This window comes from Triticum aestivum, chromosome 7A, assembly GCF_018294505.1.
Source record: "Triticum aestivum cultivar Chinese Spring chromosome 7A, IWGSC CS RefSeq v2.1, whole genome shotgun sequence".
Lineage (NCBI taxonomy): Eukaryota > Viridiplantae > Streptophyta > Magnoliopsida > Poales > Poaceae > Triticum > Triticum aestivum.
Window position 1 is genome coordinate 27,906,467 of NC_057812.1, and position 16,176 is coordinate 27,922,642.

The window sequence follows — 16,176 nt, forward strand, 5'->3', positions numbered from 1 at the left end:
CTACCCATTGCGCATGAAACCCCATCTGCAGCATTATCTTCTCCAAAAAAACCCATTCAACACGGTCATAAGCTTTATCCATATCCAACTTTACCGCACAGAGCCCATTTGATCCATGCGTTTTTTTCTTGATTGCATGAAAACATTCATAAGCTACCAACACGTTATCAGTGATTAATCTTCCCGGTACGAAGGCACTTTGTGTTGGAGAAATAATGTCAGGGAGAATCCTCTTAAGTCTATTTGCAATCATTTTTGAAATAATTTTATAGACCACGTTACACAAGCTTATTGGTCTATACTGTGTTATCACCTCGGCGGAATTTACCTTAGGTATGAGAGTCACATTCGTTGAGTTCCAACCTGTAGGGATTTTCCTATCCCGTATAGCTTTCAGCACCTCATCTGTTAGCTCCTCTCCCACAATGTGCCAGAATATTTTAAAGAAAATAGCGTGAAGTCCATCCGGGCCCGGGGCCTTCAGGTCACCTATTTGGAACAAAGCCTTGCGAACCTCCTCCCTGGTATACTCAGCCAAAAGCATATTATTCATATCATTTGTCACCACAGGTTTTACAGAATTTAGCAAGCCCTGATCTACCTCCCCCATATCTGATGTAAATAGACCCTGAAAGTAATCACGAATCAACGGCTTCAAGTTGTTGTTTCCTTCTACCCAATTATTACTATTGCTTCTCAACTTTTTAGTTAAATTCTTCCGTCGACGTGCCGAGGCAGATTGATGGAAGTAAGCAGCATTACGGTCTCCTCGCCGGAGCCAGCTAACCTTGCCTCTCTGCATCCAATATACTTCATCTTGCTCAAGCGAATTTTCTATAAATAGAGACAACTCCTTCTGCTGTATACGGACGTCAGGAGTCGGGATTGCCCTTGAGAGCGATTCGAGCTCTCTTTGTGCCTTCCTGAGTCTTGAGCGGGGCTCCTTTAGCACCCTTCGGTCCCAGGCATGCATATCCTGATGCACCGCAGAAAGTTTAGCACCCACTCCCGGTCCAATGTTACGGGCGGCAGCCTTTTGCCACGCTGTTTTAACAATCTCTTCCACAGTCTCCTCAGCTAGCCACCTTGCCTCAAATTTTCTTCCGTAGGATGGTGCATGTTCTGCCACTCCAACAAGGTGGTTAGTGTCCAAACATATCGGCCTGTGGTCTGATTTACCTAGCTCCAAGTTGCATAGGCCTGCCCACGGGTGTAGCCTCATCCATTCTGCATTTGACACTGCCAGATCTAGTCTTTCTCGTAGTCCTCCACGGAACCACGTGAAAACATCACCCTCATACTGTTGGGGAACGTAGTAATTTCAAAAAAATTCCTACGCACACGCAAGATCATGGTGATGCATAGCAACGAGAGGGGAGAGTGTGATCTACGTACCCTTCTAGATCGACAACGGAAGCGTTTGGTTGATGTAGTCGTACGTCTCCACGGCCCGACCGATCAAGCACCGAAACTACGGCACCTCCGAGTTCTAGCACACGTTCAGATCGATGACGATCCCCGGACTCCGATACAGCAAAATGTCGGGGAAGAGTTCCGTCAGCACGACGGTGTGGTGACGATCTTGATGCACTACCGTCGCGGGGCTTCGCCTAAGCACCGCTACAATATTATCGAGGACTATGGTGGAGGGGGGCACCGCACACGGCTAAGAATATGATCACACGGATCAACTTATGTGTCTAGGGGTGCCCCCCTGCCCCCGTATATAAAGTAGCAAGGGGAGGAGGCCGGCCGGCCCCTATAGGCGCGCCAGGAGGAGTCCTCCTCCTAGTAGGAGTAGGACTCCTACTAGGAGGGGGAAAGAAGTGGGGAGGGAGAGGGAAAGGGGGGGCGCCGCCCCCCTCTCCTAGTCCAATTCGGACCAAGGGGGAGGAGGCACGCAGCCCACCTCTGGCTGCCCCTCTCTCTCTCCACTAAGGCCCATATGGCCCATTACTTCTCCCGGGGGGGTTCCGGTAACCCTCCGGCTCTCCGGTTTTCTCCAAAATCACCCGGAACACTTCCGGTGTCCGAATATAGCCGTCCAATATATCAATCTTTATGTCTCGACCATTTCGAGACTCCTCGTCATGTCCGTGATCACATCCGGGACTCCGAACTAACTTCGGTACATCAAAACTCATAAACTCATAATATAACTGTCATCGAAAACTTAAGCGTGCGGACCCTACGGGTTCGAGAACAATGTAGACACGTCTCCGGTCAATAACCAATAGCGGAACCTGGATGCTCATATTGGCTCCTACATATTCTACGAAGATCTTTATCGGTCAGACCGCAAAACAACATACGTTGTTCCCTTTGTCATCGGTATGTTACTTACCCGAGATTCGATCGTCGGTATCTCAATACCTAGTTCAATCTCGTTACCGGCAAGTCTCTTTACTCGTTTCATAATACATCATCTCGCAACTAACTCATTAGTTGCAATGCTTGCAAGGCTTATGTGATGTGCATTATCGAGAGGGCCTAGAGATACCTCTCCGACAATCGGAGTGACAAATCCTAATCTCGAAATACGCCAACCCAACATGTACCTTTGGAGACACCTGTAGAGCACCTTTATAATCACCCATTTACGTTGTGACGTTTGGTAGCACACAAAGTGTTCCTCCGGCAAACGGGAGTTGCATAATCTCATAGTCATAAGAACATGTATAAGTCATGAAGAAAGCAATAGCAACATACTAAATGATCGGGTGTTAAGCTAATGGAATGGGTCATGTCAATCAGATCATTCACCTAATGATGTGATCTCGTTAATCAAATAACAACTCCTTGTTCATGGTTAGGAAACATAACCATCTTTGATTAACGAGCTAGTCAAGTAGAGGCATACTAGTGACACTCTGTTTGTCTATGTATTCACACATGTATTATGTTTCCGGTTAATACAATTCTAGCATGAATAATAAACATTTATCATGATATAAGGAAATAAATAATAACTTTATTATTGCCTCTAGGGCATATTTCCTTCAGTCTCCCACTTGCACTAGAGTCAATAATCTAGATTACACAGTAATGATTCTAACACCCATGGAGCCTTGGTGCTGATCATGTTTTGCTCGTGGAAGAGGCTTAGTCAACGGGTCTGCAACATTCAGATCCGTATGTATCTTGCAAATCTCTATGTCTCCCACCTGGACTAGATCCCGGATGGAATTGAAGCGTCTCTTGATGTGCTTGGTTCTCTTGTGAAATCTGGATTCCTTTGCCAAGGCAATTGCACCAGTATTGTCACAAAAGATTTTCATTGGACCCGATGCACTAGGTATGACACCTAGATCGGATATGAACTCCTTCATCCAGACTCCTTCATTTGCTGCTTCCGAAGCAGCTATGTACTCCGCTTCACATGTAGATCCCGCTACAACGCTTTGTTTAGAACTGCACCAACTGACAGCTCCACCGTTTAATGTAAACACGTATCCGGTTTGCGATTTAGAATCGTCCGGATCAGTGTCAAAGCTTGCATCAACGTAACCTTTTACGATGAGCTCTTTGTCACCTCCATATATGAGAAACATATCCTTAGTCCTTTTCAGGTATTTCAGGATGTTCTTGACCGCTGTCCAGTGATCCACTCCTGGATTACTTTGGTACCTCCCTGCTAGACTTATAGCAAGGCACACATCAGGTCTGGTACACAGCATTGCATACATGATAGAGCCTATGGCTGAAGCATAGGGAACATCTTTCATATTCTCTCTATCTTCTGCAGTGGTCGGGCATTGAGTCTTACTCAACTTCACACCTTGTAACACAGGCAAGAACCCTTTCTTTGCTTGATCCATTTTGAACTTCTTCAAAACTTTGTCAAGGTATGTGGTTTGTGAAAGTCCAATTAAGCGTCTTGATCTATCTCTATAGATCTTAATGCCTAATATGTAAGCAGCTTCACCGAGGTCTTTCATTGAAAAACTCTTATTCAAGTATCCCTTTATGCTATCCAGAAATTCTATATCATTTCCAATTAGTAATATGTCATCCACATATAATATCAGAAATGCTACAGAGCTCCCACTCACTTTCTTGTAAATACAGGCTTCTCCAAAAGTCTGTATAAAACCAAATGCTTTGATCACACTATCAAAGCGTTTATTCCAACTCCGAGAGGCTTGCACCAGTCCATAAATGGATCGCTGGAGCTTGCACACTTTGTTAGCTCCCTTTGGATCGACAAAACCTTCTGGTTGCATCATATACAACTCTTCTTCCAGAAATCCATTCAGGAATGCAGTTTTGACATCCATCTGCCAAATTTCATAATCATAAAATGCGGCAATTGCTAACATGATTCGGACAGACTTAAGCATCGCTACGGGTGAGAAGGTCTCATCGTAGTCAATCCCTTGAACTTGCCGAAAACCTTTTGCGACAAGTCGAGCTTTGTAGACAGTAATATTACCGTCAGCGTCAGTCTTCTTCTTGAAGATCCATTTATTCTCAATTGCTTGCCGATCATCGGGCAAGTCAACCAAAGTCCATACTTTGTTCTCATACATGGATCCCATCTCAGATTTCATGGCTTCAAGCCATTTTGCGGAATCTGGGCTCACCATCGCTTCTTCATAGTTCGTAGGTTCATCATGATCTAGTAGCATGACTTCCAGAACAGGATTACCGTACCACTCTGGCGCGGATCTCACTCTGGTTGATCTACGAGGTTCAGTAGTATCTTGTTCTGAAGTTTCATGATCATCATCATTAGCTTCCTCACTAACTGGTGTAGGTGTCACTGAAACAGTTTTCTGTGATGCACTACTTTCCAATAAGGGAGCAGGTACAGTTACCTCGTCAAGTTCTACTTTCCTCCCACTCACTTCTTTCGAGAGAAACTCCTTCTCCAGAAAGTTTCCGAACTTAGCAACAAAAGTCTTGCCTTCGGATCTGTGATAGAAGGTGTATCCAATAGTCTCCTTTGGATATCCTATGAAGACACATTTCTCCGATTTGGGTTCGAGCTTATCAGGTTGAAGCTTTTTCACATAAGCATCGCAGCCCCAAACTTTCAGAAACGACAACTTTGGTTTCTTGCCAAACCATAGTTCATAAGGCGTCGTCTCAACGGATTTTGATGGTGCCCTATTTAACGTGAATGCGGTCGTCTCTAGAGCGTGTCCCCAAAACGATAGCGGTAAATCAGTAAGAGACATCATAGATCGCACCATATCTAGTAAAGTACGATTACGACGTTCGGACACACCATTACGCTGTGGTGTTCCGGGTGGCGTGAGTTGCGAAACTATTCCACAATTTTTCAAATGTACACCAAACTCGTAACTCAAATATTCTCCTCCACGATCAGATCGTAGAAACTTTATTTTCTTGTTACGATGATTTTCAACTTCACTCTGAAATTCTTTGAACTTTTCAAATGTTTCAGACTTATGTTTCATTAAGTAGATATACCCATATCTGCTTAAGTCATCTGTGAAGGTGAGAAAATAACGATATCCGCCACGAGCCTCAATATTCATCGGACCACATACATCTGTATGTATGATTTCCAATAAATCTGTTGCTCTCTCCATAGTACCGGAGAACGGTGTTTTAGTCATCTTGCCCATGAGGCACGGTTCGCAAGTACCAAGTGATTCATAATCAAGTGGTTCCAAAAGTCCATCAGTATGGAGTTTCTTCATGCGCTTTACACCGATATGACCTAAACGGCAGTGCCACAAATAAGTTGCACTATCATTATCAACTCTGCATCTTTTGGCTTCAACACTATGAATATGTGTGTCACTACTATCGAGATTCAATAAAAATAGACCACTCTTTAAGGGTGCATGACCATAAAAGATATTACTCATATAAATAGAACAACCATTATTCTCAGATTTAAATGAATAACCGTCTCGCATCAAACAAGATCCAGATATAATGTTCATGCTTAACGCTGGCACCAAATAACAATTATTTAGGTCTAATATTAATCCCGAAGGTAGATGTAGAGGTAGCGTGCCGACTGCGATCACATCGACTTTGGAACCGTTTCCCACGCGCATCGTCACCTCGTCCTTAGCCAATCTTCGCTTAATCCGTAGTCCCTGTTTCGAGTTGCAAATATTAGCAACAGAACCAGTATCAAATACCCAGGTGCTACTGCGAGCATTAGTAAGGTACACATCAATAACATGTATATCACATATACCTTTGTTCACCTTGCCATCCTTCTTATCCGCCAAATACTTGGGGCAGTTCCGCTTCCAGTGACCAGTCTGCTTGCAGTAGAAGCACTCAGTTTCAGGCTTAGGTCCAGGTTTGGGTTTCTTCTCTTGAGTAGCAACTTGCTTGCCGTTCTTTTTGAAGTTCCCCTTCTTCTTCCCTTTGCCCTTTTTCTTGAAACTAGTGGTCTTGTTGACCATCAACACTTGATGCTCCTTCTTGATTTCTACCTCCGCAGCTTTTAGCATTGCGAAGAGCTCGGGAATAGTCTTATTCATCCCTTGCATATTATAGTTCATCACGAAGCTCTTGTAGCTTGGTGGCAGTGATTGGAGAATTCTGTCAATGACGCAATCATCTGGAAGATTAACTCCCAATTGAATCAAGTGATTATTATACCCAGACATTTTGAGTATATGCTCACTGACAGAACTGTTCTCCTCCATCTTGCAGCTATAGAACTTATTGGAGACTTCATATCTCTCAATCCGGGCATTTGCTTGAAATATTAACTTCAACTCCTGGAACATCTCATATGCTCCATGACGTTCAAAACGTCGTTGAAGTCCCGATTCTAAGCCGTAAAGCATGGCACACTGAACTATCGAGTAGTCATCAGCTTTGCTCTGCCAGACGTTCATAACATCTGGTGTTGCTCCAGCAGCAGGCCTGGCACCCAGCGGTGCTTCCAGGACGTAATTCTTCTGTGCAGCAATGAGGATAATCCTCAAGTTACGGACCCAGTCCGTGTAATTGCTACCATCATCTTTCAACTTTGCTTTCTCAAGGAACGCATTAAAATTCAACGGAACAACAGCACGAGCCATCTATCTACAATCAAGCATAAACAAGCAAGATACTATCAGGTACTAAGTTTCATGATAAATTTAGGTTCAATTAATTTACTTAAAGAACTCCCACTTAGATAGACATCCCTCTAATCCTCTAAGTGATTACGTGATCCAAATCAACTAAACCATGTCCGATCATCACGTGAGATGGAGTAGTTTCATTGGTGAACATCATTATGTTGATCATATCTACTATATGATTCACGCTCGACCTTTCGGTCTCCGTGTTCCGAGGCCATATCTGTATATGCTTGGCTCGTCAAGTATAACCTGAGTATTCCGCGTGTGCAACTGTTTTGCACCCGTTGTATTTGAACGTAGAGCCTATCACACCCGATCATCACGTGGTGTCTCAGCACGAAGAACTTTCGCAACGGTGCATACTCAGGGAGAACACTTCTTGATAATTAGTGAGAGATCATCTTATAATGCTACCGTCAATCAAAGCAAGATAAGATGCATAAAAGATAAACATCACATGCAATCAATATAAGTGATATGATATGGCCATCATCATCTTGTGCTTGTGATCTCCATCGAAGCACCGTCGTGATCACCATCGTCACCGGCGCGACACCTTGATCTCCATCGTAGCGTCGTTGTCGTCACGCCAATCTTATGCTTCCACGACTATCGCTACCGCTTAGTGATAAAGTAAAGCATTACAGCGCGATTGCATTGCATACAATAAAGCGACAACCATATGGCTCCTGCCAGTTGCCGATAACTCGGTTACAAAACATGATCATCTCATACAATAAAATTTAGCATCATGTCTTGACCATATCACATCACAACATGCCCTGCAAAAACAAGTTAGACGTCCTCTACTTTGTTGTTGCAAGTTTTACGTGGCTGCTACGGGCTTAAGCAAGAACCAATCTTACCTACGCATCAAAACCACAACGATAGTTTGTCAAGTTGGTGTTGTTTTAACCTTCGCAAGGACCGGGCGTAGCCACACTCGGTTCAACTAAAGTTGGAGAAACTGTCACCCGCAAGCCACCTATGTGCAAAGCACGTCGGGAGAACCGGTCTCGCGTAAGCGTACGCGTAATGTCGGTCCGGGCCGCTTCGTCCAACAATACCGCCGAACCAAAGTATGACATGCTGGTAAGCAGTATGACTTATATCGCCCACAACTCACTTGTGTTCTACTCATGCAAATAACATCAACATATAAAACCTAGGCTCGGATGCCACTGTTGGGGAACGTAGTAATTTCAAAAAATTTCCTACGCACACACAAGATCATGGTGATGCATAGCAACAAGAGGGGAGAGTGTGATCTACGTACCCTTGTAGATCGACAACGGAAGCGTTTGGTTGATGTAGTCGTACGTCTCCACGGCCCGACCGATCAAGCACCGAAACTACGGCACCTCCGAGTTCTAGCACACGTTCAGCTCGATGACGATCCCCGGACTCCGATCCAGCAAAGTGTCGGGGAAGAGTTCCGTCAGCACGACGGCGTGGTGACGATCTTGATGCACTACCGTCGCAGGGCTTCGCCTAAGCACCGCTACAATATTATCGAGGACTATGGTGGAGGGGGGCACCGCACACGGCTAAGAATATGATCACACGGATCAACTTGTGTGTCTAGGGGTGCCCCCCTGCCCCCGTATATAAAGGAGCAAGGGGAGGAGGCCGGCCGGCCCCTATAGGCGCGCCAGGAGGAGTCCTCCTCCTAGTAGGAGTAGGACTCCTACTAGGAGGGGGAAAGAAGTGGGGAGGGAGAGGGAAAGGGGGGGCGCCGCCCCCCTCTCCTAGTCCAATTCGGACCAGGGGGGAGGAGGCGCGCAGCCCACCTCTGGCTGCCCCTCTCTCTCTCCACTAAGGCCCATATGGCCCATTACTTCTCCCGGGGGGGGTTCCGGTAACCCTCCGGCTCTCCGGTTTTCTCCGAAATCACCCGGAACACTTCCGGTGTCCGAATATAGCCGTCCAATATATCAATCTTTATGTCTCGACCATTTCGAGACTCCTCGTCATGTCCGTGATCACATCCGGGACTCCGAACTAACTTCAGTACATCAAAACTCATAAACTCATAATATAACTGTCATCGAAACCTTAAGCGTGCGGACCCTACGGGTTCGAGAACAATGTAGACATGACCGAGACACGTCTCCGGTCAATAACCAATAGCGGAACCTGGATGCTCATATTGGCTCCTACATATTCTACGAAGATCTTTATCGGTCAGACCGCAAAACAACATACGTTGTTCCCTTTGTCATCGGTATGTTACTTGCCCGAGATTCGATCGTCGGTATCTCAATACCTAGTTCAATCTCGTTACCGGCAAGTCTCTTTACTCGTTTCGTAATACATCATCTCGCAACTAACTCATTAGTTGCAATGCTTGCAAGGCTTATGTGATGTGCATTACCGAGAGGGCCCAGAGATACCTCTCCGACAATCGGAGTGACAAATCCTAATCTCGAAATACGCCAACCCAACATGTACCTTTGGAGACACCTGTAGAGCACCTTTATAATCACCCATTTACGTTGTGACGTTTGGTAGCACACAAAGTGTTCCTCCGGCAAACGGGAGTTGCATAATCTCATAGTCATAGGAACATGTATAAGTCATGAAGAAAGCAATAGCAACATACTAAATGATCAGGTGTTAAGCTAATGGAATGGGTCATGTCAATCAGATCATTCACCTAATGATGTGATCTCGTTAATCAAATAACAACTCCTTGTTCATGGTTAGGAAACATAACCATCTTTGATTAACGAGCTAGTCAAGTAGAGGCATACTAGTGACACTCTGTTTGTCTATGTATTCACACATGTATTATGTTTCCGGTTAATACAATTCTAACATGAATAATAAACATTTATCATGATACAAGGAAATAAATAATAACTTTATTATTGCCTCTAGGGCATATTTCCTTCACATACCCCAAGTCTTCTAGCGCGCAATCAGACAAGGCGTCCTGAAAGGCTTTAAGATGAGATTGTTGTCGAGGAGCACCTCCGTCCTTCTCTGAGGAGAGAAGGATCTCATTAAAATCGCCGATCACAACCCATGGTAACCTGGATTGGGCGTGTAGATCTCGAAGTAATTGGTACGTGCGAGTCTTGTTATCCCAGCTTGGTTCGCCATAAATCCCAGTTAACCTCCACTCATCCCCATTATCCTCTTCAACAGAAACATCAATGAAATCTAGGGTGGCAGCCCGGGAGTAGATCCTTACCTCCTTCTTCCAGACTAAAAGCAAGCCACCCTTTCTTCCATCTACACTAGGGACCGTAATTCTATGGTCCATCCGCAACCTTTTCATCAGAACCTCTGCCCTAGCATCATCCAAATGCGTCTCGGACAAGAAAAATGCATCGGGTTCATGTCGCCTCTGTATATCCAGAAGCGAGCGAACTGTCGGGGCCCCCAAGATGCCCCGACAGTTCCAACTGATTATTTTCATTGGTCCCGGCGAACACCCTCTAGGGGTGTCGCCGATATACTGGTTGTAGCTGTCTCTTCCTGATGATCTGCTCTCCTTCGCTTAGGATCGTGAATCTTCTATGGGGTGCTCATCGTGCTCTTATCAATAGTCTCACTTCCATTGCCTTCCAGCAATTGCACCTTGTCATTGACAAAACCCGATGGTGGGGGGGCACCAGGAAGCCAAGATGTGCCACCATTTGGACTATTAACTTTGCCATCCTGTCCTATTAACCTCTTCCGAGCACTGGGTATAACAGCCCCTTGATTTGAGTCCATCTCCATATCTCTGTCCTCATTTAGATTCTGCTCTCGTGGGTTTCTATCCCTTCTGTCAAAGCCCCTCCATCTCCTGCAGTCCTTTCCTCTCTGCGTGACCCCCTGCCTCGGCCATTGGGGGCATCAAAGTTAACAAGTAACCATTCTCCCCATTCACATTCTTCAGGCCTGTGGATGCCATCACCGCATTCAGTTACTACGTGACCAATCAGCCCGCAAAAATCACAGAAATCGGGGAGTTTTTCATACTCCACCGGATATCTCTTAAGCTCCTTCAGAGCAAGAGGAACAAAACGGACCAAGGATGTTTCTAGTTTAACAAACACTCGAGCTCGCAAATATTTCGTTGGGTTAATGCGCCCTTCATTCACAACGACCTTGATGGGGGGGACACCAACCTTCTTTGCAATTTTCTCCGCGATCTCAGTTTTTTTCATCAGGCCCTCTGGGAGGCCCATAATCCTCGCCCATACCGGGATACGATCCAATTTGTATTCTTCTACGTTCGTCAGTCCATCATACTCCTCCAGAACAACAGCTGAGTTCCTAAATATCCATGGGCCACCATTCATAACACGATTCCAATCCCCCAAGCACATAAACTGAGCCAGGAAGAGATTATCCTTCTTAGCCTTGAAAATCACCCCCTGTTCAGGGATCCATGTGTTTCTCATAGCCTTGAACAGAGCCACATGGCTGAATGGCTTTCGGGTGTGAACCCTAAAGATCGCCACCCATCTTGTCTCAGCAATCAGATCTTCAATCTCTCCAGACAAGTCTAATTCCTCTTCTTCCTCCCCACGGAGGTTAAGTCCAGCAAACCTGTCCTCTAGTACTGCACCGTGATCGCGGCCCCTATCGTCATTGAAACTTCCAGATGCCTGTTCCGCCGCCGCCGCCATCGCCGCCGCGGCCTCCGAGGACATCGTGTCCTTCCCTGCAGTCGACATGCAATCGCCTCCTCGATGAGCGCAGACACGGGGGATCACACCGGAGGCCTTTACGCAAGGATCTGGCGTGAGTTTTAGGTGGAGTTGGGTGGATCAAGGGGAACCCTAGCGTAGCCGCCAGGGGATAAGGGGAACCCGCCAGGGGATGCAAATGCCAGTCTAGGGGGAGAAGACACTACTTTATTAGAAGTTGGCCCACCTTACAACCTCATAAAGCGTCTTGGGTCTCGTATTGCAGCGGACTACTAACTAAGAGCTCACTTCTCTTCTCTCTCCTCTTCTCTCTTCTTCAACTAAGCAAAGATATAATATTTTAGTCCTTATAACCTGCTTATGTCATCTTATTGTACTTGCTCTAAGCTGCGTTCCCTAATTTTCGGTTTCTAAGCTAGTTCATCTATAATTAGTTTAGAATCTCAAATGAAGGAAGTGACCTATAGGAGAAACAGCGAAGTGGGTGGCACATGCGTGAAGCCTCCAAAAAACACAGGCCCTACATCGAGAATTACAACCGCACTTTCCGCATATCTCTGTTAACAAAGCCAGTCGCACGTTCTCTGTGCTCATCTCAACGCACGCAACATGGGGTCGACGGCCAACTGTGCACTATGTGGATCGATGGGATCTTGGATGCACTTGCTCTTATTGTACTATATGTCACACTATGTATCGGAGATAGCAGATCCAGACTTGGTTAAAGCAATGAACAGAACTACAGAGCCATATGAAAAGCGACATACTCCCTCCGTCCGAAAATATTTGTTTAAAAATGGTTGTATCTAGATTTATTTTAATTATAGATACTTCTATTTTATTCATTTCTCGGACAAGTATTTTCGGATGGAGGGAGTATTTTCTTACTGCTAGATTCTGTACCGTATGCTGATTTCGTGATCATTTTGGTTACACTTTGGACCATATGGGCTTGCGCAGTGCTAGAGAGACGACGGCTATGTGCACAATTTCTGCACGATATATAAAAGCAACCTTTTTTTTGTGGGGAGATAAAAGCATCCATTAGATCGCATTATGCTAGAAATCAACACGAATCGTCCAAAAATCGTCTCTAAACTGTCGTGTGCATCTTAGTTCTATATGGGATTCAAGGCGCACGGCGATACATGATCATGATCACGATCCAAAGTATTTCAATCGTCTTTGTAGCAAATCTTGGTAATCCATGTAAATTATCACTCAAAACGTGACTTAAGCTTTCAAATGGAGAGGAGTTGGTTACGTCTTAATAAACGCTTCAGACTCGCCAAACCATTTATTCTTACCAGCTTAATTTGCTTGTTTCAAGCCAGAAGCACCTCCTTGATGAGCCTATCAACATTACACATGGATCTTCCGTCACGCCGTGCGGAGGCCACGGCGCTCTGGCGAAGCTCTAGCACGCGTCGTCGCATCTCTCGCCCCTGCTCCCCCTCCATGGCCTCCCGTATCATGGCCTCCACCTCGGTCCTCCTCACGTCGTCCCCAATCTCCATCCCGATGCCCCACTCCGTACACTTGAAACGGCAGTTGGTCTGCTGCTCCGCGAAGAAGGGCCAGCACACCATCGGCACGCCGCCGCAGATGCCTTCTAGCGATGAGTTCCACCCAGAGTGTGTGAGGAACACCCCTACGGCCTCGTGTTCCAGCACCTCCTGCTGCGGGCACCACGTCGACAGCATGCTCCGCCCCTCGGTTGCCGCATAGAACTCCGGCGGAAGTGCGGCCTTGACGTCGCCCTTGACGAGGTCAGGCCGCACGTTCCATAGGAAGGCGTAGCCAGTGTTGGCCAGCCCCCAGGCGAACTCCAGCATATGCTCCTTGGACATCACCGTGGTGCTCCCGAAATTGACGTGCACCACGGAGCGCGGCGGCCGGCCGTCGAGCCACCGGAGGGGAGCGTCCTGCTCCTTCCACAGGTTGGACCCAATGCTGGAGATAGGGCTCTCCTCCGGCACATTGTTGCGAGCCGTCAAATGGAGTGGCCCCGCCGTGTAGATGGGCGGCAGGAGCTTGGACATGGCATCAAGCAAGGGCGCGTCGAGCTCGTCCCAGGTGTTGATGACCACCGCTGACGCCTGCGACATGGCGGGTACCTCGTGGATGAAGAAGTTGAACATGATGTCATCAGGGTCCGTGGTGCGCAAATAGCTCGGGAGATCACGCAGCCGCAGGTCCTTGGGCATCGCCGGTATCCAGTCGATGATCATGTCCAAGTATCCATTGCTCAACTGAGCCTCTTCTGCACCAACAACAAATTAATTATACCAGTATGTAATGTTGCCATCAATTGAATTGTTCTATAATAGATAATACTATGTCTGCAACTAATTTAAATTCTTCAGATGCAACAGCTTTAGGAGTGCACAACGACATGCTAGACTTGGTACATACTCCACTTCAACAAAAGCAAGAACAGACCTCGGTAGTTGAGGAGAGCTTTTGTTTTTGTCGTGCATGTCGAGAGAGACATCCATACATACCTTTGAGAGGGACGAGTCCACGGTCGAGTAGATCCTTGTAGTGGTAGTAGCCCATGAAACCACATGCGCTGGCGGTCCAGAGCACGGCGCAGCGGAGGCCGAGCTCACGCGCGACGCTAATGGCGAAGCTCGTGATGCTATCGGCCACCACGCAGGTAACAGGCGGCACGGCGCCGCCGGAGGCCTCGGCCTCCTCGTTGAGCTTGACGACGAGCTCCTTGAACCTGGGACGGCAGGTGGTCATGGTGGAGTAGATCAGCGCGGGGGTGTCCCGCGAGGCCTCGAGGTCGGACGGCGGAAGGCCGTCGGCGATGGTGGCGAAGCGGAACCCCGGCAGGCTGCAGAGCCTGTCCACGGCGGCCTGCGCCTGCTGCGCGCCCAGCAGGCGGAGGTGGTTGAACTCGTTGTTGACGAAGGTGACGTGGAAGCCCCTGGTGTGGAGCAGCTTGGCCAGCTTCAGCATCGGCGTGACGTGGCCCTGCGCCGGGTACGGCATCATCACGGCGTGCGGCCTCTCGCCCGCCGGCGGCAGGGACCCCATCCTAGCTACCGAGCTTGCTTCGCCTTGCTGTTGCGCGCTTCAGTTGGCTCTCTCACCCACAAGGCCACAAGATGCAGCTCTGTGCTCCATGAGCTCCTGGCGTGATGGTATATAACATGGCGTAAACCTATCCTCGTGCTCACAGGTTGTTGGATCAGTCAGCAGCCGCATGGCTTCTTTCGTTGGCTTCATGATGAATTATTGTTGTTGTGGGAGGAGGACACGGGACCATGCATCTGATCCGCACGTCCTTTCGTTTGCCTACCGGCCGCCTGGAATAGTTTGGCGCATTTGGTAACTTAGAGCATCTTCAACAGGTGCCAAAAATGTCGTGCTAAAAATCACCATTTTTATACACTGAAGATAAGAAACAGCGCTCAAGCAGATGCTGTAAAATAGAGCACGCACAAAAAACGTTAGAGCATCTCCAACAGCCGCGTAACGCGCCGCGCGCTAAAAGTCGTGATACAGCGCCGGGTTAGCCAGCTTTTGCGCGCAGCGGTGCGCCGGGTTAGCCAGCTTTTGCGCGCAGCGGTGCGCTGGCTCCAGCGACCGCCGCAAATTAAAGCGCGCCCACGCCGCTCCAGCAGGCGCGCTATATTTCAGTTTTTTCTACTACATATTTGGTTTCGTAGATAGTTCTCCTACTACATATTTGGTTTCGTTGATAGTTCTCCTACTACTACTCGTCCGACTCGGACTCTGTCTCAGTGATGTCCTCCTCCGGCGTCGGAGCGTAGGCGTCAAGGAACCGCTCGTCGTCGGAGTTCCAGGAGGACGCATCTCCTAGCGCTTGGTTGTATTTAGCGACAGCCTTCCGCGTTCGCTTGTCCTCGCGATAGTCGGCTCGCTCCTCTCTCCTCTTCGCCCTCCTCGCCCTCCTCTGGGCGAAGAACTGTTCCTCGTTGGTGTCTTCCGGGAAGCGATGACTCCACATCGCCTTGGCTTGCTCGTCCATCTCGGCCAGCCTGAGACGATGCTCCCGCCTCCGATGCTTGCGATGATCCTCGTCAGTGAGAAGCCGCAGGAAAGGCGCCAACTCCTGTGCACGCTCCCGCGTCGTCACGTCGGCGAAGTTCATGTCCTGGCGGGACCGCAGGAGGCGCCACGCCGCAGCGTCGTACGCGCGGGCGCCCTCCTGGGCGGTGTTGAAAGTTCCGAGACGGAGCCGCATGCCGCCGCCCGACCGAATCTCGACGGAGTAGGTGCCGGACGGACGCACGCGGACGCCGCGGTAGCCCGTACCTCCCCGGCGCCGAGGCGGCATCGTGGCGCGGTTGTGGCGTGTCGGCGGCAGAGCGCGGCAGGGGGCGATGGAGAGATGGAGAGAGCGGCAAAGGGCGATGGAGAGAGCGGCGGAGGCGCTGTAATTTATAGGCGCGCCGGACGCGGCGCGCCAAATGTAGTGCGCGAGCGGC

The 16,176-nt window shown here is 48.1% G+C and overlaps 1 protein-coding gene across 2 annotated transcripts; it reads right to left on the minus strand.

Annotated features, from left to right (window-relative positions):
* Nucleotides 1–12,862: 12,862 nt before the first annotated feature.
* LOC123154179 (7-deoxyloganetin glucosyltransferase) lies at nt 12,863–14,962 on the minus strand. 2 transcript variants are annotated; one of them, XM_044572964.1, is made up of 2 exons: nt 14,218–14,962; nt 12,863–13,973 (listed from the first exon to the last, which is right to left on the minus strand). In XM_044572964.1, the coding sequence occupies exons 1-2, from the start codon at nt 14,756–14,758 to the stop codon at nt 13,039–13,041; spliced, it is 1,476 nt and encodes a 491-aa protein (XP_044428899.1). In that variant the 5' UTR covers nt 14,759–14,962; the 3' UTR covers nt 12,863–13,038. The 2 variants fall into 2 exon arrangements, with proteins under 2 accessions (XP_044428899.1, XP_044428898.1); XM_044572963.1 differs by having other exon boundaries at nt 12,863–13,976; nt 14,218–14,954.
* Nucleotides 14,963–16,176: the final 1,214 nt, after the last annotated feature.

What these genes read in the sequence shown, in the direction of transcription:
- LOC123154179 (XM_044572963.1), bottom strand. Translation starts at nt 14,758, where the DNA reads ATGGGGTCCCTGCCGCCGGCGGGCGAGAGGCCGCACGCCGTGATGATG. An exon ending in TGGACTCGTCCCTCTCAAAG is followed by an intron (nt 13,977 to 14,217) that starts GTATGTATGGAT and finishes TTGTTGGTGCAG; the next exon opens with AAGAGGCTCAGTTGAGCAAT.